Source organism: Pseudorasbora parva, chromosome 5, assembly GCF_024679245.1.
Source record: "Pseudorasbora parva isolate DD20220531a chromosome 5, ASM2467924v1, whole genome shotgun sequence".
In the NCBI taxonomy this organism is placed as follows: Eukaryota; Metazoa; Chordata; class Actinopteri; order Cypriniformes; family Gobionidae; genus Pseudorasbora; species Pseudorasbora parva.
This window is the reverse complement of record NC_090176.1, coordinates 9,566,127-9,592,405: the sequence shown is the minus strand read 5'-3', so window position 1 is coordinate 9,592,405 and position 26,279 is coordinate 9,566,127. Positions and strand designations below refer to the sequence as shown.

The following is a 26,279-nucleotide window of genomic DNA, read 5'->3' as shown; positions in this document are numbered from 1 at the left end:
TCTAGGCTTGGTTGTGTTTTTGGGGTGCAGTATAACATTTCTTAATACTTCTTTTTTTTTTTTACGCCGTATTTTTCTTCTATTCTCCCTTTATTCCACACCGCTGTCTCCACTGTCCTTTGAGCGGCTTGTCTGCTTCCTGCTTCCTGCCCATCCCTCTGAAAAACGCAATGGTCTTAGATTGGTTAGATGGCCAAATGTAGTTTCCTGTATTTTTATTGGCTGAAGTGCCAAGCACAGGTTAAGGCCGCGCCCCTTCCCATTACGGGCAGAAGTCACATCTGCGGAGACTAGCGAGGGTTTATGATGTCACCAACCCAGGAAGAAGCTCGCTGTAGTCCAAACCGGACGTTTTTGTAGGCAATAAACTGCCATAACTTTAAAAGACAATATCTCCGTTTGCATTGAACTTTCAGCGCTGTAACTTTGCAGAGACTGTTTATGCTCAAGCAGCAACATTACACACTAACTAAAGTTAAAAAGGTGAAATCACATGCAACCACCCCTTTTAGTTCCATGAATTTCTCTTGGTTTAACAAATAAAATAACTGCTTTCTATTCAAAAAGTAATGTAAAATGTAATTTTACACACACCAGCTGATTGGTGGAGAGGAGAGTGATCAAGCCAATCAGGAGAGAGGGATGATTAGGAGGCCATGATCTGGCCTACTCTTTTTCCGAAGGACATCCTGGGATTTTTAACGACCACAGAGAGTCAGGACCTCAGTTTAACGTCTCATCCGAAGGACGGTGCTCTTTTGACAGTATCGTGTCCCCATCACTATACTGGGGTGTTAGGACCCACACAGACCACAGGGTGAGCCTCACTAACTGGCCTCACTAACATCTCTACCAGCAGCAACCTAGTTTTCCTAGTTGGTCTCCCATCCAGGTACTGGCCAGGCTCAGCCCTGCTTAGTTTCAGTGGGAAACCAGTCTTGGGCTACAGGGTGATTTGGCTGCTGGCTGGTGATCAGTGTGCACAAGATCCTTCAGAAATCATTTTGAAATGATGATCTGCTGCCCAAGAACCATTTATGATTATTATCAAGCCATATTCAGGGTTCATAATAGCATAGATGCTCTGGATGGGCTCTTTTGACTTGGACCAACACCCAAGCAACACGGCTGTGACTTCTGCACAGGAAAACTCACATTTTCTTCACGAAATGTAAATATATTAGTGTTTATTTTACAATAAAAATCAAAGCACATATTCAGCACTGCCGCTGCATTCTGTGGATGTGACTTCCCCCGCCATTCAATATGTTCTGCTGCTGGCGTTCGATGAAGGTCTCTGCATACCAAAAAGCATCAAGCACCAGGAGACAGAGCCAAACTCCCACACGACTGATCAGCCATCATTTATACAGGGATGGAGGACGGGATAAGTTGCCCTCCCCATCTTTATCCACTCTCAGAAGCTTTCACTAATGTATATCTGGGACGTGTGTGGGCTCTTTTTGATGGAAAGGTGGCAGCTATAATTATGTGCTGAGAAACAAAGACGTGCGACTGTGATTTACCTGGATGAGCTCAACAGCTCGAGATGAGAAGTCACAGCAGTACAGGAACGCCTTACTGCCCCTAAAAATACACAAATATGCCTTTGCTTTTACTTGCTACTTCCAATAAGTGTTTCTATTTCAACTTTTTGATTTTCATCTCTTTTGGCCTTATTTTAATGATCTGACCGCGTGCTCTGAAGCACATGCATACACATAAAACTATCAACTTCTATTATTCAGATCACTTAAATGATTGTTAAGCTTGCATTAACTATGTCAGCCGGAACCGGGAACACTTTCCATAACACCTGATGTACTCGTCACGTGCAATAAACCAATCAGAGTCTCATCTCCCATTCCCTTTAAAAGCCAGTTGCACTCGCACCATGGCGGAGTCGCTATTTATATGGAGGAATTTGTGAACGGAAAGACTGAACACTTCTCCAGAGAGGAATCTTTATTTTTAATATTTAACAATGTTTGTTTACTGTTGCGCATCCCTTTGTGTGCGTAATAAGCAGTGTATGCTCATTGTGCACCCGCCTATAGACCCAAATTACTAAGGTGCCCTTTAAATAACACAAACAAATATTGCGCTATGACTTTGACTGGACATGAAAATGATAACTGCGTCAGGCTGAAACTACCAAAAAAACACTTGCGTCGCATTGTGCCGGGCTTTTTATAGGGCCCCTCATCTGCTAATTTAATATGTATGTGATAATGCAGTCAGTCTCCGATTTGTGTCCTGGTCACCCAGTTAGGAATTCATTTGGAAATTTTGATAATGACCTGAACTTTCCTGACTGTACATTATGCAGCTTATTACATAGATACTTGCCAAAAACAATATGGATTTGAGTTTTAAATAGTTAATAATTACATTTTCACAAGAATGTGAAAAACAACTTATACTACTCAAGACAACTTATAATACTCGAGATGTATGGCATGTTTGGGTCAGTGAGATTTTATTAAAATAATGTATTAACTTTACCAAAAGTGAAAAATATGTATAATGTTACAAAAGATTTCTATTTCAAATAATGTTGTTCTTTGGAAGTTTCTATTCAGTGAATAATCAAGAACAAATGTATCACGGTTTCCACCAAAAATCATTAAACAGCACAACTGTAATAAAAAAATAAATGTGTCAAATCAGCATATAACTGATTTCTGAAGAATCATGTGACACTGAAAACTGGAGTAATGATGCTGAAAATTCAGATTTGCATTACAGGAATAAATAAATAGAAAATATTTATTTTAAATTACACTAATATTTGACAATATTGTCGTTTTTACTATATTTTTTTTCAAATAAATGTAGGCTTGGTGAACATAAAATACTTCTTTCAAAAACATTTTACTGACCCCAAAACTTTTAAATGTGAGTGTATTTCATGGTGCTTTTTGTCCTTTGCAAGAAAAATTGAAAGACAAACTTACATAATTTCTCCCAGTGATAAAAATGAGAACCAGTAAAGCTGATGCTCTTACCTGATGGTGCTGATGATGGGAAACACACTGTTACCTGCACCACAGCCCACCTGCATAAACACAAAAGTCAAAATCACTGCAAAACAAGCTACACTACAGCCTGAAGGCCCGTTCACACCAACAGCGATAACTATAATGATTAATGTCCACACCAGCAAACGACAGCATTCGGTTTAAGTGCACGCTGCAGTTTTGTCATCTGTCACTTTAAATGCTCAAGCGCTTTAAAACAGGATGGATCCCAATTGGCTGTCAATGTTGTTGTCATTCATCAGATGGACAAAAAAATTGTCCTGAAAGTGATTCCAACAATACTGTTTCTCTGTGCCCTGCCTGCGTGGGACTGTTAATCCCGCACCCACAAACATTCTGCTTTAGGGCTATGCAAAACGTTCAGAATAACAGAGATAAAGCACTGCATTCAATTAAACTGACCATAAGATACAGTAATGCTAGCACTACACATAACTGCACTAAACCCTAATGCTCAAAATAAATCATTGGTTTGAGTAGAGCAAACTTAAATTAAACAAATTAGTTCAATCAAATGAACTTTTTTTTGAGTATTTTGAACTTTCTTACTCGTTTGAGTTCACAAAACTGACACATTTTAAGTAATCTGAATTGTTTGTTTGTTTTGAGTTTTATGAACTTGTTTAGACTAACTTACCCTCAAACTGGGCTGAGATCTCCATTCCCCAGCATGCTTTGCCATGCTACTCAAAAGAAAGAGTAATTACTAAAATGTACTCTTAATCTTATTTTTTTGTAGCCTAGAAATCTATACTCACCCTAGCGGCAGCAAATCTAATCTGCCTGTGAGTGTCGTCTAGCAACTCTCAATACCCTTCTGAGCTGTAAACGCCAAACTCTTGCCGGGCCAATCACATTGTGTTTGGAGTAGGTGGGTGGGGCTTAACATAACGACGGCCGGGTTGCGTTTGCGTGCTTCTAATAAACACAGAAGCTGGTGAACGGCGGTCTTTCGAATCAGCTTTGACCGCGACTCCGGAAGACTTGGAGTTAAGCTTTTCTCTGAGAAAAGAACAAAGAACGGCACTGAAGCCATTTTTAAGAAGGGAAGATGTGTTTAACAGGATACGGCTAAAGTTTAATCTTTCAACTAGCTCTGGTTGGTCGTAGCGCTATCCAATTGCGTGCACGCCACGCAGAGGGAGTTTGGAAGACAACCATTTATCCCGCCCCTCTGATTGAGCTGTCAATGGTGAGTTTCCAGACAAAACATCTTGATGTGGGTCTGGCTTGTCAGGCAAAATTTTTTGTGCAAGATTAATGCTAAGTGGGAAATTTAGTAGTATGTAATGTTCATCTATACTAATTTAGAAGAGTTTCTGTTGTGTGCCATTTTTGGAGGGTTTCCATCATGGTGACGAGTTGAGCATGAGCTTAGTTTGAGAACAGATCATAACCGGTCCATATTGCCAGTCTTTCAGCAATTGCTATGCTAATGCAATCAAAGCATTTTGTGTTACCAATTAGCAAGTTAGTATTTACTGATTTAGCTTGTTAAAGCTAGCCAATTTTCCACTACTAAAATTATTTAAAGGTGCACTGTGTAAAAGTTAGCGGCATCTAGCGGTGAGGTTGCGCGTTGCAACCACTCACCCCTTTCTTTCGAAGCACAAAGAGAAGCTACGGTGGTCGACGGAGGACAATGATGTCATCGTTAAAGAGAGCAGAGAGTAGCTAGCGCTCTGTAGAGAAGTTTGTCCGTTTAGGGCTACTGTAGAAACATGGCGGCACAAAATGGCAGCTTCACTGTAAGGGGAGCAGCGGTGTATGGTGACAGAAATGCCTTATTTTAAGGTAATAAAAACATAACGGTTCATTGTGTAATCTCTTTATACACCACTGAAAACATAGTTATGTATATTATATTGCATTTCTGTCAATAGATCCTTGTAAATATTACACACTGCACCTTTAAGTTGAGCTTACGTGATAATTTTAAGTATGATTTAGCTTACGCAAACATTTCAAGTTAAGAGCTATTAAAATGTATAGAATAAAACTCTGCAAGTTCTGCATTCAACTTTGAATTTCTTGACTTAAAATATTTTATGTTACTGATTACCTACTTTTTTTTTGCATTTTGCCAAAGTGTTCAGGTTTACAGAGTGTGTTAAAACAAAAAAAGATTCACAACTAGTGGAGCCTAAAAACATGTATGAGTAACAACTCTGATTTTTCAGGGGCTAAACGGAACTATAACTTTATCATTATTGCTCTTGGTGTGAACAGGCTTTAAGAAGCCAATCCTAAATGAAACGATTATTTAGCAATAAAGAAATTGTTTTTGCAAGACTGAATGGAGGCCAGTAACACCTCTAGTATCCTAAAAGCAGCATGTTGTCCAGGGAATGTGTCCGTATCACTGGTTAATGTGCTGGAACCGCAGGGCTGCTTCCCAGACTCTGAGCACGAGTCCGGCTCCGGGATATCCATCCCTGCAGAGTCTGGAGGGAGAAGCTCCGGGAATTCAGTGAAGAGCCAATTCCGGTTTCTGAAGAACTTGCTCTGGTGCGTCTCATAAAATCGGTCCCAATATTTATGAGCTTCTCTGTCATATTTTGCTGATGGGAGAGAAAGCAACAAGGAATCAAAACTAGAAAAACAACCACTAATGGGTGGCATGCTTTAAGATATATCCTCTGAATGTTTTGAAGACTTACGTTGCTCTTCTACAGGAATCTTCTCCTTCGAGTTCTCCTCTGCTTTCTGCCGAGCGTTCTCTCTCTCCTCTTCAGTCCAATGCACATGATCCCTGAGGCACAGCACACGGTTCTCCTAACTGATCCAACACTTCTGTTTCAGTGCTTGCAAATATGATTACAATTTCATTTAGCATTAAGCATCTGCTGGGCCATAAATGCAAACAATAGAATATTTTATGGACTACTTTAGTATTATTTTAGTCGCCTTTATTTATATAATGCTTTTATACAGTACAGATAGTTTCAAGCGTGCCATTATTCAGCTCAAGTTCAGTTCAATAACTGTAAAGTTCGTCAATAAGCTCCATTCAGTTATAAACAGCTCTACAGAAGACGATAGCATTGTTATTAAACTAAATTCAGTTCAAGCTTTATTCTCATCCGGAAGTGTTAGGGCAGTCAAATCAATAATATTACTACTGAATATTAAGCATCTTTTAACTTAGCCACAAATAAGTCAATCTGTACAATTAGTGTTATAATCAATAATCAATACATGATTGTTTGAATGATCAAATTAAGTTCTTAATTTGTGTTATTTTTTGATGCAACCCAAGGAGGAGGGTTTCTCCAGCCACGCTGGTTCTTCTCAATGTTACTTCCTCATCTAACCGCACATCCTGAGAAGTTGATCATTTTCAGGTTTATTTATGTGCCAGTGTTAGCACTGGCCTGCTCACTGGGGATCTGCTTCTTTTTTATCTTTATTTATTTATTTATTTACATATCTATAAAGCTGATTTTACAGTAAAATTAATTTATATGAATGTATAAAGAATTATGTGCATTCTAGATTCTGCAATGCACTTTTTTTGCTGTCCACTTAAATAGTCCAGGGGTGTGAAAAGTGTATTTTCAGAGTAAATATATTCCATGCAGTTTCTAAATAAATATGAGGTCATAAATCTATTAACACTTCAAAGTTGGCATGAAACAGAAGTTGTGATTAGTCTTTTCTTCCCTATTTTGACATATCTGAGTGAAACAGCTTCTCAAACAAAAGAAAAAAATGTAATGCAGGGCTTGAGTTAGTTTATGTAGAATTGACTGGATGGTTGTGGTTTGCTATTGCTGTGATCTCATGAGAGTGACACATGAGTTGTCATTTAAACTCTCCATAAAATCAAAATGGAAGTTTTTTGGCTTTTAAAATGAATATGTTAACCTTACTGTAATCTAGAAGCTAGTGTGCTCCAAACATTTTTTTATTTTTAGAGTAAATATATTCTAAATGAACATCATAAATCTAGCATGTACATAAAAAAAATTACATATAGAAAAAAAGCTAAAAGTTTCACATGATCCTTCATAAATAATTCTAATAAGCTGATTTATCAATGTTGGAAACAGTTGTGCTGCATATATATATATATATATATATATATAAAATGTAATGAATTATTATATAGCATTTTTTGCCACACTTTTTCCTTCCCACAGACTTCCCACTGAGGTGTCTTGATACAGCACTCTGGGAACAGCCTATTCGTTCAGAAATTTCTTTCTGTGTCTTACCCTCTCGCTTGAGGGTGTCAATGATGGCCTTCTGGACAGCAGTCAGGTCGGCAGTCTTACCCATGATTGCGGTTTTGAGTAATGAACCAGGCTGGGAGTTTTAAAAGCCTCAGGAATCTTTTGCAGGTGTTTAGAGTTAATTAGTTGATTCAGATGATAAGGTTAATAGCTCGTTTAGAGAACCTTTTCATGATATGCTAATTTTTTGAGATAGGAATTGTGGGTTTTCATGAGCAGTATGCCAAAATCATCAGTATTAAAACAATAAAAGACCTGAAATATTTCAGGTGGTGTGCAATGAATCTAAAATATATGAAAGTTTAATTTTTATCATTACATTATGGAAAATAATGAACTTTATCACAATATGCAATTTTTTTTAGAAGTTCCTCTATATATATATATATATATATATATATATATATATATATATATATATATATATATATATATATATATATATATATTGTGGCAGGGTGAAGGATCACGCAACAATGGAATTGGTGCAAAGCCCCCAGAGGGTGGATTTATTTGTATGAATTTTGACAAACGTGATGTGTTAAGGTGCAGGTGCGCTGTGAATGTCCTTCTTCCGGGTGCCCTGGTGCTAGCGGTGACGTGGGTGCGGCGAGGTGGCCGGAGCGTCACAGGCTGCAGTCTGGGTGAGAGAGAGAGAGACAGGTTAGCGTAGTGCTGCATGGAGATCGTGCTCAAACTGGTGTCCCAGAGTCAAGGCTTTTAAGCCCGGGCCTGATGGCCTGCAGCTGTGACGATCCGGCCCGTGCTGATCATGTGCAGATGTTTTCCATCAATTGCCAGGGCGACGCTGATGAGAGCTCGGGAGACTTGTCACACTCCCCCCCCCTAAGCGTTGCGCTGGTCCTGTAATGACAGTTAGTGGCATATATTGGGGAACATAGGGGTGGGCGGGGAGTGCGCCCTGACAGACCTGCGTAAGCTGACCACAGCCTGGAGAGTCCGTCGGCGTTGGAGTTGGCCGTCCCGGCCCGATGTTCCACTGTGAAGTGGAAGTCCTGGAGCGCTAGGAACCACCGCGTCACTCTGGCGTTGGTGTCCTTAGCGCGGGCCATCCACTGAAGCGGGGCGTGATTCGTCATCAGAGTGAAGCGGCGTCCCAGCAGGTAGTAGCGGAGTTCCAGGATCGCCCACTTAATGGCCAGGGCTTCCTTCTCCACCGCTGCATACCTGGTTTCGGCTGGGGTCAGCTTACGGCTGATGTAGGTGACGGGGTGCTCCTCACCCTCCTGGACTTGGGAGAGGACCGCGCCGAGGCCCGTGTCGGAGGCGTCCATCTGCAGCAGGAAGGGGCAGTTGAAGTCGGGCGCCCTCAAGACCGGTTCCGTGGTCAGCGAGGTCTTGATGGCCCGGAAGGTCTTATCCAGCGCGTCATCCCACTTCACCTTCTCCGGCTGCCCCTTCCTGGTCAGGTCTGTCAGGGGAGATGCTAAGGAGGAGAAGTTAGGGATAAAACAGCGATAGTAGCCCGCCAACCCCAAAAAGGCGCGTACCTGGGTCTTGGTCTCCGGGCGGGGCGCTGTCAGGATGGCGTCGACCTTTTTCTGTTGCGGCTGGATCAGACCCCTACCCACCCGGAAACCCAGGTACTGAGCCTCGGCGAGGGCCAGATGACATTTCCGGGGGTTGGCGGTCAGCCCAGCCCGCCGGAGTTCCAGGAGCACCCTCCGGAGCCGCTCCAGGTGGTCCTGCCAGGTCTCGGAGTGGATGACCACGTCGTCGAGGTAGGCGGCGGCGTAGGCTTGGTGAGGACGCAGGAGGATGTCCATCATCCTCTGGAACGTCGCCGGTGCCCCGTGGAGGCCGAAGGGGAGGGTCCGGTATTGCCAGTGCCCACTTGGAGTAGAGAACGCCGTTTTCTCCTTAGCGGAGTTCGTGAGGGGGACTTGCCAGTATCCTTTGGTGAGGTCGAGTGTCGTGATGTACCGGGCCCTCCCCAGACGTTCCAGTAGCTCGTCGACACGGGGCATCGGGTAGCCATCGAACTCCGAGACCTCGTTGAGCCGGCGGAAGTCGTTACAGAACCGGAGGGTGCCATCCGGCTTCGGTACCATGACGATTGGGCTGGACCAGGCGCTGCGGGATGGTTCGATTACCCCTAACTTGAGCATCTCACAAATTTCATCCTCGATGGCCTGTCTCCGAGCCTCTGGGACCCGATAGGGCCGCTGCCTCACGATGACCCCTGGTGGCGTTCGGATGTCGTGCTGGATGACGTTGGTCTGCCCGGGACGGGTGGAGAACACATCAGAGAACTGACGGACCAGATGGTTCAACTCCGTCTTCTGGGCGGCCGCCAGGTGGTCCCCGACGTCTACAACCAGGGGATCGACGGAAGCCAACGGGGCGAGCTGTTCTCGGGTCCCCACCCACCTCTTCAGCAGGTTAACGTGATATAGCTGCTCTTCTCGCCGGCGACCCGGCTGGCGCAGCCGATAGTTGACGGGCCCCACTCGTTCCACGACGGTGTACGGACCTTGCCAGGTCGCGAGGAACTTGCACGTGGAGGTGGGGGCCAGCACCAGGACTCGATCCCCTGGTTGAAACTCTCGTGGCTGGGCCGCCCGGTCGTACCGTTGTTGTTGGGACTGCTGCGCCTTGGTGAGGTGTTCCCGGACTAATGGCATGACCTTCTCGATCCGCTCACGCATCTCTCTCACATGTTCGATGGCGGAGCGGAGAGGTACCGGCTGCTGCTGTTCCCAGGCCTCACGGGCCACGTCCAGAAGACCCCTCGGCTGACGGCCAAAGAGCAACTCGAATGGGGTGAATCCCGTGGATGCTTGAGGCACTTCCCTGATGCCAAACAGGACGTATGGAAGCATCAGGTCCCAGTCTCTCTTGTCTTCCGCTGCCACACGCGGGAGCATCTGCTTCAAGGTCTGATTGAACCGTTCGACGAGGCCGTCCGTCTGCGGGTGGTAGACCGTGGTGCGGAGTTGTTTTACCTGCAGCAGCCGGCAGAGGTCCGCCATCAGCCGGGACATGAAGGGGGTCCCTTGGTCCGTCAGTATCTCCGCTGGGATGCCGACTCGGGTGCAGAGGAGGAAGAGCTCTTGGGCGATGTTTTTGGCCGTGGCCTTCCTCAGGGGAACTGCCTCTGGATACCGGGTGGCGTAATCGACGATCACCAGGATGTGCTCGTGTCCCCGGGCAGACTTAGGCAACGGCCCCACCAGGTCCATTCCGATTCGCTCGAAAGGTACCCCGATGATGGGAAGCGGAATGAGCGGGCTGGGGGGAGGCGCTCGTGGTGCGGTCCGTTGGCAGGTTGGACAGGCCTGACAGAAACGCTTCACTTCCCCATCCAAGCCTGGCCAGTGGAACCGGTCCCGGATCCGCTGGATGGTGTTGGCGACTCCCAGGTGACCGGCCATTGGATGGCCGTGGGCGAGTTCCATGACCATTTCTGTCTTGGTCCTTGGCACCACGAGGAGCTCTTTGACCTCCCCCCTTCGCTGGGCGACACAGTACAACAGGCCGTTCCGAACGATGAAATGCGGGAGAGGATGGGGCGCTGGATGATGGTCCTGGCCGTCGACTGCCCGGACCTGAGTCCAGCAGTTCTTCAGGCGGTCATCTTCCAGCTGGGCCTTCGCGAAGGAGCCCCCTCACTGGACCTGTTGGAACACATCAAGAAAGACATTAGGAGTTTGGGAGGGGGACTCACCATCTCTCCCGCTGTCCGATGCCAACAGAGCGGCCTGGGTCGTCCTCCTTCTCCGACCGCGCCGCTCTCGGGGGCGGCTCCCGGCCTGGCTGGCTGGCTGGACGGAGGTCTGAAGCAGTTCTTCAAAGCCCGGCCAGTCCCGTCCCAGGAGTACGGCCACGGGAAGGTCCTTCACAATTCCCACTTCCAACGGCCAGGTGCCCGGGCCAGCGGAGATCGTCACTCGGCGGGCCGGGACATGACGAGTGTCGCCGTGTACACAGGTGATCGGAAGTTGGGTTTTGGAGTTCTTCTGGGGCGGTAGGATGGCGGCCTGGACGAGACTGACCGAGCTCCCCGAGTCGAGAAGGGCCAGCACTGGCCGCCCATTGAGTTTCAACTCCGATCGCGGGGCTCCGCGGGGCGGCTCCTGATGGACGACACAGCCAGCCAACCATGCACGTACCGGTGGGACCGGTTCCTCCGTGGGCATCGGCTCGTCGATTGGGCCGGGAGCCGCAGGCCTGTGTACTGCGCGCTGGGTACCTTCCGGCGCGCGTCGCTCCTGGACCACCCTCCGGGGGAAAGACGGCGCTCGCTCCCCAGGGTCGCGGTGCATCGCCGCCTCCGCCAACTCGATGGCTTCGACGAGCTCGCTGATGGAGGTTGGATTCGTCATTCCCACCGCCCTCCTCGTGGGCGGTGGGAGAGCTCGGAGCAGACGGTCGATCGTGACACGCTCCGCTACCTGACTCGCGGTGGTTGTTCCTTCGAGCAGCCAGTGTCGGGACAGTCTGGAGAGTTCAGCGGCCTGGGCGCGGGCTGGGCGACGAGGCTTGTACTCCCAGTCGTGAAACAATTGGGCTGCTGAAATGGACGACAGCCCGAGGCGTCCGAGGATTTCTCTCTTTAATGCATCATAATTGTCAGCCCTTTCAGTGGGCAATGAAAAGTAGGCTTGTTGTGCCTCACCGGTCAGCAGGGGTCCCAGCAGCCGCGCCCATTCGCTCCGGTCCCAGTTCTCCCGAACCACCGTGGTCTCAAATAGCTGCAGGAACAGCTCGATGTCGTCATGGCCGGTTAACTTTGGTAGTATCTGGGTGGCGCGGACGCGCGGATCAGGCAGCGGAACGTGCTGGGCAGGGGAAAGGCGGAGAGCGGCGACTTCCTCTTCAACTTTTTGCTGGCGGGCCGCCAGATGTTCGGTGATTTGCTGCTGTCGCAGACTCACTTCGGTAAGGCATTTTAGCAGGTCTTCCATGATAGGGGAGGAGCGCCGGCTTTTTCTCCGATCCGGTTGACTGCGTGGGTGAGAAAAAAAACAATGTCAGTGTTGAGGGGGTGGTTGGTGATCCTTCACGCTCTTGCCCGCATTCTCCACCAGTGTGGCAGGGTGAAGGATCACGCAACAATGGAATTGGTGCAAAGCCCCCAGAGGGTGGATTTATTTGTATGAATTTTGACAAACGTGATGTGTTAAGGTGCAGGTGCGCTGTGAATGTCCTTCTTCCGGGTGCCCTGGTGCTAGCGGTGACGTGGGTGCGGCGAGGTGGCCGGAGCGTCACAGGCTGCAGTCTGGGTGAGAGAGAGAGAGACAGGTTAGCGTAGTGCTGCATGGAGATCGTGCTCAAACTGGTGTCCCAGAGTCAAGGCTTTTAAGCCCGGGCCTGATGGCCTGCAGCTGTGACGATCCGGCCCGTGCTGATCGTGTGCAGGTGTTTTCCATCAATTGCCAGGGCGACGCTGATGAGAGCTCGGGAGACTTGTCACAATTATATATATATATATATATATATATATATATATATATATATATATATATATATATATATATATATATATATATATATATATATATATATATATATATATGTATACTGTGTGTATATATTTTACGTTTGTGATACATTTTTCATGGGACTCTTTTGTGAATAAAAGAAAAGCATTTATTTAAAATAGAAATCTTTTGTAACAATATATTATCATTCAAAAGTTTGGGGTCAGTCATTTTTTTCATTCTTTTTTTTTTTTTAAAGAAGAAGAAGAAAAGAAATTATACTTTTTCACACAGGATGTGTTAAATTGATAACAGTTTCCAACATTAATAATAACTGAGTGTCAAATCCTCATGTCAGAATGAATTCTGAAGGATCATGTGACACTGACTGGAGTAATGATGCTGAAAATTCAGCTTTCATCACAGGAATACATTATATTTTAAAGTATATTAAAGTAACAGAAAAACATTATTTTAAATTGTAATGATATTTCGCAATATTAGTTTTCCCCCCTCTCCATTTTTGATCAAATAAATGCAGGCTTGATGAGCATAAGCATTAAAACTTCTGTTAAAAACATTAAAAATAGTAATGTTTCCAAACTTTGATAAATGTACCAGGTCAGATGAGAATACCCTGGTAGTGAATGATTACCATATTATTCCTCACTTTCACAAGACTCAAGCATCATTCAGTTCGGCAGACTTTACCACATGTTATGCTGAAAGATGTCATGGGGGTCGGTGAGGATTCTTCCTCCTAACGGGGCAGGTGGTCTTCCTCCACTGTACAGCCTCACAGCACGCACAGCCAGCTTCACAAACCTCATTTCTCCACACTCATCTGAGAACAGCAATTAATGATTACTACCTAATACACTGTTGGTGTTTCTACAACTACAGACCCATGCAGAGATCTTCAACCCTGCTCCTGGGGACCCACTGTCCAACCCTAATCAAAGCTCTTCAGGACCACTTGTTGAAATTACACAGGCAGGTGCAGGTTGGAAATAAACTTTGCAGGTAAGTGGGTCCCTGAGAGCAGGGTTGAAGACCGCTTCACTAATATTTAAATACTGATGTGAGACATTAAACTACATATCCCAGCCAGCAACAGCGACGAGGCGCGCTCAGATGACGTACACCCGGAAGTTGTTGTAAACACATGTGAGCAGTGTGTAGGTTGATTACAATTTCAAGCAACCATGAAAAATTAAATCTAGAAGCAGACAACTGTAAGATTTTATGCGAATGTAATTTACAATTTTGCCACGTTTTGGTACTGCATGTTATGAGGATTTTTGTAAATAATTGAAATGTTAGCGGTTGTTAGCCCAAATGTCTCATGAAAATACCCCTTTAACTTTAATAATAGCAAAATTAACAAATTCATTTGCGCATATTTGACTATTTAAATCATAGGAAGTAGATTATCTTCGGTTTATTAGCTAACGTTATCAATTGTAGTTTGGAGATAACTAGTACATTTACATTTGTGAAACGCTGCTATATTGCAGAGTCCGCGTATAAAAAGACAGAGAGTTGATTTTACCCAGCACTCACTTAAATCCCATTTCTGAAGAATAATCCGCTTAGTTTTGTGGTATTAAGTGTTTACACGAATGGTGTGAAGTGTCGTTCCCTATGTGCGCGCTCCCGTCTCCGTGTGCGCAGCGCCCCCCTGCGTGCACCCGCACCCGTAAGAACAGCTGTGCATTTCTGACTTCAAGATCCAATGGATCCTGCTCCAATGATTTTGGCAGATTACTGGGAGCAAATCTTAAGATCCTGAGAAACATCATTCTGCAAGTAAGTATTGCTGTGTTTAATACTGTTTTTTAATCGTTTGATGTTAATTTATGTCATGGCTTTACAGGAGGACGCAGAATTCATAAAGGTCTGGAGCAAGACTTCCAAGTCCCCTATCGCTTATGAAAGTGGACGGATATACTTTGATAATTACAGGTGTTGTTACAGCAGGTAAACAATCTGATTTTAATATTTTCAGATACTTAAGAAAATTATGCTTTCCTAAAATATGACATATGTTATTATTGTTTAAATTATTACAAATCACAGCCTTTTGCCTGAGCCAGAACAGCTGTATGAGCTCCCCAAAACTCCCAAAACAGAGAAGATTGAAGACGCATTATTGTGCCAGTGTCCTCTAGTAAGTTTGATCTGCTGCACGTCATCCGTTTGCATAGCACTTTCTATGTAATAGATTTTTTGTTTGTTTGTTTGTTTGCAGGAAGATGTTCTACCGAATGCTTCAGAGCAGAAGTCCTGTATGTTGGCTCTGACTGCTCATAACTGGTTATATCGGCTCTCAGCGGACACAGGGAAACTGCTACAGCGGGTCTACCTCTCCTCTCGTTTCAAATTCAGGTGATCGCTCAACTTCACAGAGCTGATAAAGAAAATATGAGTTAGGGATAATCATTTTGGCAATAATAACAAGCTGCATTTTGTTTCATGGTACAGTACAATGTGTGGCAAAAGCAGCAATCTCATCATCACGTAATATCTGAAGTGAAGTGTTTTTGTTGTACTAATATGAGTTTGTTAACAGATCTTTAGGTTGGGACTCCTCACAGGAGACATTTTATGTCAAATCCATTCAGAGCAAACAGACGGCTCTGGAACGACAGGTCAGACTTTACTGAGGCTCATATCTGTGTTGTATTTATTTCATATGCAGTTTGGGTCACGCTCTTTTTTCAGTTCAGATGTGCTTTATCGGCATGCCAATTGTTACAATGTATTGCTAAAGCATTCCTAATTTTTACATTGAATCTAGAACAGATTGCTGTCGAATTCTGTGAACAATTTAGAATTTCATCTTCTGTGTGTGTGTGTGTGTGTGTGTGTGTGTGTGTGTGTGTGGGAACCCTACTGATTGGTCGACTCCTCCCTTTTTTTGGGTAACGGTCATTCTGGAAATTACACCTACTACAGTGACACCTCCCAAGCGCAGATAAAATAATAAAATAATCAAAAGATAAAATAATCTTTTGAAGTACATTTTTTTTGTTTTATGTATGAAATGTTTTTAGGACTTTTGCTTTCGATTCTTAAAGGGGTAGTTCACCCAAAAATGATAATTATCCCATGATTTACTCACCCTCAAGTCATCCTAGGTGTATATGACATTATTCTTTCAGACGAATACAATCAGAGTTAAAAATGTCCTGGCTCTTCCCAGCTTTATAATGGGAGTGGCTTGTTGGCTCATTTGTGAAGTCCATAACATTTAATCTATCCATCATATAACTGCTCCACACAGCTCCAGGGGTGTTAATAAAGGCCTTCTGAACCGAATTGATGCGCTTGTGTAAGAAAAATATCCATATTTAAAACTTTATAGAATACAATACCTAACTTCCGGCTGTTAGCAGTGCGCAGGATGACTGACGGCGAAAAAGTAACCTTTGACATTGGATAGTGCCGGACAACAAACTCTAGCCCCTCTTCTCTTATATCGAAATCCTCCGCCATTTCTCTTTAATAATTCTTGTTTTAGACTCTTATTGATGACCAGTGTTTTTTTCTTCTCTATCCTCTGCGCTTCTGCGTTCGTCAATAGGCATGTGTCAAGGGTTACTCTTTAGCTATAAGTTCACTTGCTTACCGCTGACCGCCAGAAGTTAGTTATATTAAACATGGATAATTTTCTAATACAAATGCATCAATTTGCTTCAGAAGGTCTTTAAACCCCCTGGAGTCGTGTGGAGCATTTATATGAGGGATAGATGCACTTTTATGGACTTCATAAATGAACCAACAAGTCATTGCCATTATAAAGCCTGGAAGAGCCAGGACTTTATTAATGTAACTCTTACTGTGTCATATCCACCTAGAATGATTTGAGGGTGAATAAATCATGGGCTAATTTTCATTTTTGGATGAACTATCCCTTTAAGTAGGAAATAACAGCTGGTAGTAAAATATTAAATAAATTATACTACCAAATTAATACTGACTCATGGTAATTAAACTCATGCTAACCCCCAATTAAAAAAATAAAATAAAATAAAAATTACCCTTACCATAAACCTACCCATGATTCCCTAATTTCATAATTAAAATACAAAAAATGTAAAATATAAGGTGCTGTATGTAATTTTTCTTAAATGTACTAAACTAAAGCATAAAAATATCATAGTGTGTTTCAGATATTTAGGAAACATGCTCACATTTTCTGAAAAACAAAGCCAGTTCTTTTGCTTTGAAATGTGCGTTCCGTGTCAGAATGTCTGTTTTTCGTCTTTGTGATCCCGCCCACTGCCAGTTTACCCAATAGTAGTACAACACTCCGGGTTGCCATAAAACATAGTGTAGTGGAAGCCAGAAAATGAACTGGGCCAGAAAATCACACCTGACCTGAAATGCCTTGGCATCCATCTAATGACCAGAGGCATATTAAAACACAGATAAATCAACTTGCAGTGTAAGGCTCGACGTCTTCCATTGTCAATTGAACTCATTCCATCCTTAATCTGGCAACCCGTGTGTGCGCTGAGTCTTGTGGGGGCGGGGGAAACAACTCTCTAATACAGGGGTTTTCAAACCATTCCTGGAGCCTCCCCAGCACTGCACATTTTGGATATCTCCCTTATTGGACACACCCAGCTCAGGTCATGGAGTACTAAACTAATCAGCTGATGAGTTAATACAGCTGTGTTAAATAAGACACTCGTCCAACATATGCAGCGCCCTAAGAAATGCATCTCAATAGATATGTTTACTTGCACTACTTTTCCAATCCGATTTCAGATTCTTAAAGGGTTAGGCTTCTGTATAGTAAAAGGCGCTGCATATGATGGATAGGGTGTCTTATTTAACACAGCTGTATTAACTCATCAGCTGATTATTTTAGTACTCCATGACCTGAGCTGGGTGTGTCTAATAAGGGAGACATCCAAAATGTGCAGTGCTGGGGAGGCTCCAGGAATGGTTTGAAAACCCCTGCTCTAATATTTTGAATTTGGACTGCAGTACCCATTTCATCCACTAGCTGTCAATATTATATACTGCACCTTTAAAAACTGATTAAAAAAACTGTCCCTGCGTCCCAATTCGCATACTACCCATCCTAAATAGTATTCAAAAATAGAATTAGTATGTCCCAAATCGTAGTATGTTGAAAAGAGGATTCCAAAGATTCCCGGATGGTTTACTATTTCCGGTCCGAATTCGAAGTATGGATCGATGGGCACTCAAACGGCTGATATTGCCCACAACCCATTGCGAGTTGGACGAGGATTCGATTAGAACTACAAACGCGGATAAAAAGCGTTAAAAAACTACAAACATGACGGATGTGCGAGTTCGACGGTTAAGTAGAGAAATTTAGATAAAGGGGTTTCAGTGACCAACTATCAATATTTAACCCGACAAAAATATATTTATTCAGTGTTGTCCACATTATATTTCACCTGCAGCAGCATTGTGAACTTTTGTGATGACACGTTTGGCCATTAACTTTTAAATGCATCATTATATTTAAACTGCAAACACATGAGGAGAGTCTCTGCATTAAAGACCCACACATGGCAGATCAACGAGCGGCTACATTTCTGTCCGATACGGTAGAAGATTAAACTGAATGTGGAGGATTTGAACTGTGACGAATCTGACGATGATTGACAGGGCAGATAAACGGTGACGGGATGCACGTAACGAAGCGACAGAGTCCGTTAAAGATGGCGAAGTAGTATGTCCCGAAGCTGGCATACTTTACTGCTACACACTCAAAAGTATATACCTTTTCTTCACAAAAAGAGTACATACTTTTAGGACGTAGTATAAGTAGGCGAATTGGGACGCAGCATGTGATATATTATACAATCTGTAGGCCTTATCACTAGGCAAATGAAGATTAAAAAGCGAGGAAAGTGAAGCAGAAGAAGAGCCAGTGTTTTCAGAAGGAGGGGCTCTGATGGCATCACGAATGGCTGTTCCATTGTAGGGGGCATAACTTGACATAAGGGGCGTAATTAGTCGGGGCTTGGTTTGTAGTACTACAGTCGGACACATTTGGCTTTTTGTGACAGGCATGTATGTTGCTGTCACAAGAAGCCAATGGCTGCGTCCGAAATCGCATACTCTTTTGTTTTGTTACTTATTTTGAACAGTAATTACTTCACAGCCACTAAATAAATATGTTCTATATAGTATCTGTCATCTTTATGTACTACATCCTCCATGTTGTCATTATTATGTGATCTTCCAGCGACAGTTGTGTTGCTTCACTGTCATTCACAAATCCTCTCCTGTGGCCTCATGGGATAGTAAAGTGTCCATCATATGCACACCAGAGTCTTACCGGAAGTAGTAGGTCATCTGGACACTTTTTGCCTGCTCTTTTATCAGTACTGTGAATTTCGGACAAACTTATTTTGTCACATACTGTTTTTCGCTAACTAGTAGGGAAGTATGCCATTTCGGATGCAACCAGTATCTTTTTAATTTGATAAATATTGATGTTGAAATTTCTGAAGTCAGGGCAAATTGTTTACTAGTCAGGTTGTGCTACCGACACTATATTTGCATTGGTAGTGTAAGGGTTTGATGCCAAATAATATAAAATTTTAATAGCTTTTCTGTTGTGTCAGTCCAATTAGTCAGATTAATATATATATATATATTTTTTTTTTGTTGCTTTGAGCTGATTTCGATGGCTGTTGTTAGTTTTTATATCTTCAGGAAACTTTTTCAATGGTTATTTCTCCCTCTCTCTCTCTCTCTCTCTCTCTCTCTCTCTCTCTCTCTCTCTCTCTCTCTCTCTCTCTCTCTCTCTCTCTCTCTCTCTCTCTCTCTCTCTCTCTCTCTCTCTCTCTCTCTCTCTCTCTCTCTCTCTCTCTCTCTCTCTCTCTCTCTCTCTCTCTCTCTCTCTCAGGCTGGTGTTGATAATAACATCCTCATGCGTTTGGCCGTATTTCAAGTGTTTCCACTGGAGCTTGTAGGAATGCTGGAGATCGATAAAAAAGTAATATTTGCATAAGTACATTCATATAGATCTATTTGAGTTGAACGGGAATGTAATAAAATTTTATAATTTATTGTCTTTTATTAAGATTTAATTAAATTTAGCTGCACTTATATTATAATGTCACATATTTTAGTGAAACCTCAAACATGTGGATGTCAGAATAAATCAGTTTCAATAAATAGTATTTCTCTATGGTCTATTTCTATTATTTAAATGAGCATTGTCCAATGAATGAATCAACATAAAAGTGTTGTGTTTTGTTGCGATGTCCTGTCCTGTCCTGTCCTGTCCTGTCCTGTCCTGTCCTGTCATGTCCTGTCATGTCATGTCATGTTCAGGTCTTTGGTAAGACGGCCGTGGATGTGCTGCTGTCACAGGGAGTCTTGGCTGTTTCTCACAGCTCAAAACATGTCAAACTTTACAGCTTTGAGTACATAGTTAATAAGGTAATGGAAACTTTATTCTTTTTTTTGTGAATGTTTGTTTTATTGGCCCTGTTTGTGTTATCATCATTCCATATGTGTTCTTTTCACTTCACTTCAGTTTAGAATTGAGAAATTGGCTCTGAGACAGCACTGTAATGGTGGAAAGGGAATTGTGGGAGAATCTCCATGTGGTATTCCGGTCAACATTCACATTCATGGTGGGTGATATTTTATACACATTAAAATAAAGCTAAAATAACTGCCTCAATGTGCTCCAAAAAGTCTTTAAAATGTGGGTAGATACAGTTTTAAATGTTGATTCAGTATTTATTTCTAAACAAAAATGTATAACACCTTAAATAGGTGATTTCTATTTATGCAACAACACTAAAATGTCTCTATTTTGAGGTGAGATTCTTGACAAGGTTTGTGAGATTTTCACAAATGTTTAAATTATGACATTTAAAATCATATAATCTATTTGTCACTCACATTTAGGTGAATCTGTCAAAATCGTGGTTATTTTCAGCATTGGTTCAGGACCTCGTGCCTCATGTGTGATGGAATATTATAGTACCATTATGTTCCCAATCTCTGACAGTCCAGGGTCATAACATGGTAACATGTACTTTTGCTAAGTGGTAAGAAAATATGTAATTTATAAGACATAACTGAGCCTGTGTAAAACATTACTTTAGGGCCCGGTTTCACAGACAGGGCTAAGATTAAGGCAGGATTAGGGATAGCTAAGTTAGGACATTTCAGTAGCCTCAGTAGTTTTTATTAGTCACCTCTGTAATAACTATGAAATATTACTAAAGTGTGAAAGAGTTTACACATTCGGAGGAAATCAATTGAATGACTTATAATGGATCATTAAGTTTAAGCTACACTGTGTAACTTTTTTAGTTTATTCTTAGCTAAAAACACTTAGTTCTTTCAAAAATTATTTGTGCTTATTAATGTATACTTTATTTCAAGTAATAAAGTATTCTCGTAAGTTTATAATATGCCATTGAAAATACATACGGATGAGGGGTTCGAATGCCGGTCGCCATGTTGCCCCTCCATCTTGAAAGTACATTAGCCAGAGAGGGACATACCCATGAATTCAAGCTTCGCCTTTCACGTTTTAACACTCGATGGCACCGTGTCGAATGTGAAGAGGGGGATTGCCATGTTAATCTTGGACTAAATCGGCCACCGTAGGAGTTGAAACGAAATCAGAATTGAGAGGAACAGAAACCATTATTCATTGGATGGTCATATACCTTTTTACCGCTAGATGGGGGAAAATATCACACAGTGTAGCTTTAAGAAAAATGTCCAGGCACTGTATAGATGGTGTGACAAATAATAATGTTATTATTTTCATATGAGTTGACAATAGTGTTAATTTTGTTAATTTCGAAAACTGCTCCACAACGACACCGACATCATTAAACACTAACTGTGACTATATAAACATCATTTATGTTAACATCATTTATAATTATTGGAATTACTATTAGAAATTACTCGTTTTCAGTATGTAGAAAACATGTTAATTTATATGATAATATTGTAAATCAGGAAACTAGAAGAGTAATTGAGTAAAATGAGCCATGTGCGAAAGTGCAATAACTAATAAATCATGCCCAGTAATCGAGATGACAATTTTGATTGTGATTATGAGTTTAACCATTACACACCATGACTTGACTAGTTTATTGACTACATTGAATTTCCATACTTTCAGTCAACTAAAATTTAACTAAACAAAAAACAGGATATTTTGACTAAATATGATAAAAACTAAAAGGAGCAGTTTACACAAGACCGTTTACATGAGAACTGCTAAGCAGGTGTAGCATTCAGTCCATTATAGAACACTGCAAATTATGTATGCCTGGCTATTATATAATCAAAAATCCACTTTAGATCACAATCGGAAGTTATTACTAGCACTGGGTGATGGTTTAAAGTCGGTAAGTGGGTTTAAACTTAAGCAAAAACAGTAATAATGTTATAAATTGTGATAGCTTGTGTAGCTTCAGCTTGATGCTAACTTGTTACCCTGATGCAAGTTTATGATGTATTTGGTTAAAATATAAGGTCTTGCATTATAGATAGTTTTCCTGTGTACTACCAATCTTTATTGATCAGCAGATGAGGTAAAGCCAAATGGAAAAACCTACGTGATACATACACAAGGAAAATTCATTCTCATTCAGCGCCACCTATAATGCATGCACTCGTTTTCCGTTTCGGTGTGAAAGCACCATTCATCCGGGATTCGCGTTATCACGTCACGCTCAGTGTGAAAGGGCCTTAAGACTAAATTAAATTAACAGCTGGCAAAATGAACACCACTTGTCAATGCTTCTCTCTACAGAGTGTCCTCCCGTATTGTTTGAGATGTCATACTTTGAGAACGGGGTTCAGATCGGAGGTCATCCCTGGCACTACATCTACACCCCCAACCACAAGAGACACAGAGGAACCCATCATATCTGCTCCATCACGGACGGAGCGCTGGTGATTACTCTGATTCACACACACACACGTTCTCAAGGATGGCAGTCTTGTGAAAAAGCCAAGCAGCTGTATTTTAAGGTCCTGACATGCAGTGAGAGTCAATGTATGTTACCCTTATGCTGCAGTTAGGTTGAAATTATTATCTATTAGGGTAGACAACTTTTCAACTTTTGAGGCAAAACAAGACATTTAGTATTAGGCTTCTCATACTTATATTGTGGACACAGCAAATTAAGAAAAAAATGAACACTAAGGTTAAAATGGCATTTTATTAAAGCTGTTTGTCTTTGTTATGTGTCTGTATAATCCAATGATCTGTCTCCAGGCTAAGAACGGTGTCCAGGACATGAAATGTGACTCTCTGGAAGCAGACTGGATCTTTTTTCACCCAGATGATTCAGGCCGAATTGTTCATGCGGGTCCCAGTGCAATAAAGTGAGCATAATTATCATAAATGGCAAAATAATATTCTTATGTAACAGGAATCTTATTATAAACGGTGTCCTTGGACAATGATAAACATGTGAGCACAACCAGTTGCATTTTTCTCTATAATTGCAGTTTTCTATGTTCTCTTTTACAGTGTCCTGAAGATCACGGCTGAAACGGGATGTGACTGGAAGTATGAGATGGTCACGGACTTCTCCATCACCGCTGCTCGTGATAATAGTGTAATTGTTGTCTGTGGGTTCAGTGCCAGCTGTGGTAGCAACGGAATTTCGATAATATAGACTTTCCTCCGTTTTTAAACAGCCAATCTTAGGATTTTGTCACCTTCATATTCACTCAGCAGAAATACTAGCTGATATTTATTATGAAAGAAGAACAAGGCTGCATAGAAGGTTATTTTTTGGATGGTTTGTTAAACAATGGCTCTTCGTCCCCACAGGCACCTCAGGTGATTGTGACCTCTTCTGGTCGTACAGTGAAAAGGAGATTCCAGTTGTTAGATGACGACCCTACACAAGAGGTACTGCAGACCACCAGCCCACACACACACACACACACACACACACACACACACACACACACACACACACTCAAGCTTCTACAATAGAGACCATTTGTGCAGAAAATAACTATTTTAGTCTAGTCTAGAGTTCCTGATTGAGAGATTTACATTTAGGTCCTTCAGATCAATGTATTGGTTTTCTGTGTGGTTGTTTTTACAGCACCACGACATATTTGGTTTTACAAAGAACTTCAGAATAAGATAATTGTGGCACTCAGAGATCGTTCACCCCAAAATGAAAATTCTGTCATTATGACATACAGAAAACACAAAAAGAGAACTTTTGTAGAATGTTCCCAGCGCACTTTTACAAAATTGTGTGGGGCATATTAATTAGGATATAAAAATGTCTCATTTGCACTTCGGCAAAATCAACCAAAATCAAAAATCATTGATGGCAAACCTGGTGAGTCTTCATATGCCATGCTGAACTGCAAAAAATGCTTTTCTTGCTTAGTATTTTTGTCTTGTTTCTAGTCCAAACATCTAAAAATTCTTAAAACAAGAAGTATTTACTAGACAAGCAAAAGTAATTGTCTTATTTTGGGGGAAAAATAGCTCAAAATTAAGAGAGTTTTTGCTTAAAGGTGAACTATGTAGTATTTTTGCAGTAAAATATCCAAAAACCACTAGGTCGGTGTTATATATTTTGTTCAGTTGAGTACCTACAATATCCCAGAAGTCTCCAACTATTTGTAAATTGTGAGAAAATAGCTATTTTAACTAAGGACCGGGACGTTTCAGCATTGCATTTGAGGGAGTCGCCTGTCAATTGCGTCATATCTGCGCTACCCTCGGTCTCGGCTCTTATTTCACAGGAGCGCTTTACTTTTAGCAGTGTGAACAAGTGAACGCACAGAGTAACGTCATAACATCGTTTTGAACACACTTAAATGTATCTAATATGATAAACAGAGCTACATTACCTCAAAATCATAACCGGAAGAGCTGATCTGTGCAGGCGCCCAGCGACGGTGTCCCGTCCCGTCATAATAAAAGTCCCGGTATTCGCGAGGCGGGTATTTGTTTAACAATCGCTCCAGCAGCTGTTCTCAGGTCCAGAACAATCGATCCTGCTCTGCTTTAGACTACAGTAACGTTAATAACCGCATGCATGAACGTGATTTCTGCCCGAGTCCTATTTTCCAGCGGCTGTGATGAGAAGACCACATCTCCCAAGATGCTGCGCTCACACTTGGCATCATCAAACTACGCATTTGTTTTGAATAGGCGCCCTCCAGTGGACGGAAAGCTCCATAGTGCACCTTTAAAATAAACTAAATAATCTGTCAGTGGTGTAAGAAAAATAATCTTAAAACAACATTATTTTGCTTACCCCACTGGCAGATTATTTTTCTTATTTTAAGCAAAAACTCTCTTAATTTTGAGCTATTTTTCCCCCAAAACAAGACAATAATTTGTACTTGTCTAGTAAATGTTTCTTAATGTAAAAAAATTCAGATATTTAGACTAGAAACAAGACAAAAATACTAAGTAAGTAATGCATTTTTTGCAGTGTGAACCTTGTATGGACTTCTTTTTGGTATTTTTTTTATCTTTTTAATTTTTTTTGGTATTTTATCCTTTTTGCCACCTTTGACCACTGTATGAACCTCTGATGTTCTTGTGTTTTCAAATAATCTTATGGATAACTTTCGATCTAATATGACTTCTGACCTATATTGTTGCCAGAATCATAATCATACACTCTCTGTTCGTTGGACAGAGGAGAACTGGCACCCCGACTGAACCTGGTTTCTCCCAAGGTTTTTTCTCCTTTTGACCCCTAAAGGCTTTTGGTTCCTTGTTACTGCCGCCTTTGGCTTTTGGCTTAGGGACACTAAAATTGGAAAAGCGGAGGTGGCTGTATGATGAAGCCACTGAGATGGTTTGTGTGTTATTGTTTGTGCTTTTGGTAACTTGGAGGTCTTATCTAGACTTTCAGGATGGTGAAGTATGAAGATGAGCTTGATCTGTTGGCTGTGATAGACATCACTCATGCTGAAGATGAAGGACAAGCCCATCTTCGTCTACATGACAATAAGACAGGGGTTTTAATGAAGAGAGTTCCTCTAAAAGAGCCATGGGATGTGGTATGACATTTAAATGAATGTTTTTAGATATCAATCATTCACTCCAGTTGTCATAACCTAACCTCTGTCCTTTGTTTTTCAGACCTACAGTCACGAAGTGTACTTTGATAGAGACACAATTATTCATACTGTCCAGGAGAAAAATAACACCTTCTGCTGCCATGTTTATAAACTGAAGAGAAGACCTTCGGATGAACCATAAGCACATTTCATATTCATGTATATGTTGATTACTAATGGACTGTAAAAAAAAAAATAACATATTTGTATATCTGGTACTGTATTATAATTGGTTTATTTTTCTATGCGCATTTTTCAACTTGTGAGCAGAAATCATTTGTTTTTAAATAGATGATTATTGCTAGATGACTCATTTGGACTGAAAAAAATAACTGTATTGGACAAACATTTATCTGCTGGTGGCAACGAACTTTAAACACTTTTTTATTTAGTTATTTTATCAAAACATCACGCATAACTTTATCATTAAAGACTAGTTTGTGATATATATATATATA

At 41.9% G+C, this 26,279-nt stretch overlaps 2 protein-coding genes across 5 annotated transcripts in view; one reads left to right on the top strand and one right to left on the bottom strand.

The window, feature by feature from the left end:
• Positions 1-14,411, bottom strand: part of mettl8 (methyltransferase 8, methylcytidine) — a 21,729-nt gene extending 7,318 nt beyond the window's left edge. Inside the window, exons 1-6 of one of the 3 annotated variants that reach the window (XM_067443202.1) lie at positions 14,284-14,411; positions 13,432-13,564; positions 5,702-5,793; positions 5,355-5,602; positions 3,009-3,058; positions 1,527-1,587 (exon numbers count right to left, since the gene is read on the bottom strand). In XM_067443202.1, the coding sequence (XP_067299303.1) occupies positions 1,527-1,587; positions 3,009-3,058; positions 5,355-5,602; positions 5,702-5,793; positions 13,432-13,550 (570 nt within the window). In that variant the 5' untranslated portion in view covers positions 13,551-13,564; positions 14,284-14,411. Of the gene's footprint in view, positions 1-1,526; positions 1,588-3,008; positions 3,059-5,354; positions 5,603-5,701; positions 5,794-10,761; positions 12,706-13,431; positions 13,565-14,283 lie in introns of those variants that run through there. The other 2 variants (XM_067443200.1, XM_067443201.1) reach the window with 2 other exon arrangements.
• On the top strand, positions 14,365-26,279 carry dcaf17 (ddb1 and cul4 associated factor 17). Of its 2 annotated transcripts, XM_067443198.1 has the most exons (14): positions 14,365-14,529; positions 14,597-14,700; positions 14,800-14,890; positions 14,972-15,108; positions 15,293-15,371; positions 19,622-19,711; positions 20,053-20,160; positions 20,258-20,357; positions 22,514-22,656; positions 22,982-23,091; positions 23,240-23,327; positions 23,546-23,626; positions 25,606-25,761; positions 25,844-26,279. In XM_067443198.1, the coding sequence occupies exons 1-14, from the start codon at positions 14,365-14,367 to the stop codon at positions 25,961-25,963; spliced, it is 1,572 nt and encodes a 523-aa protein (XP_067299299.1). In that variant the 3' UTR covers positions 25,964-26,279. The 2 variants fall into 2 exon arrangements, with proteins under 2 accessions (XP_067299299.1, XP_067299300.1); XM_067443199.1 differs by lacking the exon at positions 25,844-26,279 and having other exon boundaries at positions 23,240-23,340; positions 25,606-25,742.

What these genes read in the sequence shown, in the direction of transcription:
- dcaf17 (XM_067443198.1), top strand. Translation starts at nt 14,365, where the DNA reads ATGTGCGCGCTCCCGTCTCCGTGTGCGCAGCGCCCCCCTGCGTGCACC. An exon ending in TACAGGTGTTGTTACAGCAG is followed by an intron (nt 14,701 to 14,799) that starts GTAAACAATCTG and finishes TACAAATCACAG; the next exon opens with CCTTTTGCCTGAGCCAGAAC. An exon ending in ATGACGACCCTACACAAGAG is followed by an intron (nt 23,627 to 25,605) that starts GTACTGCAGACC and finishes GGTCTTATCTAG; the next exon opens with ACTTTCAGGATGGTGAAGTA.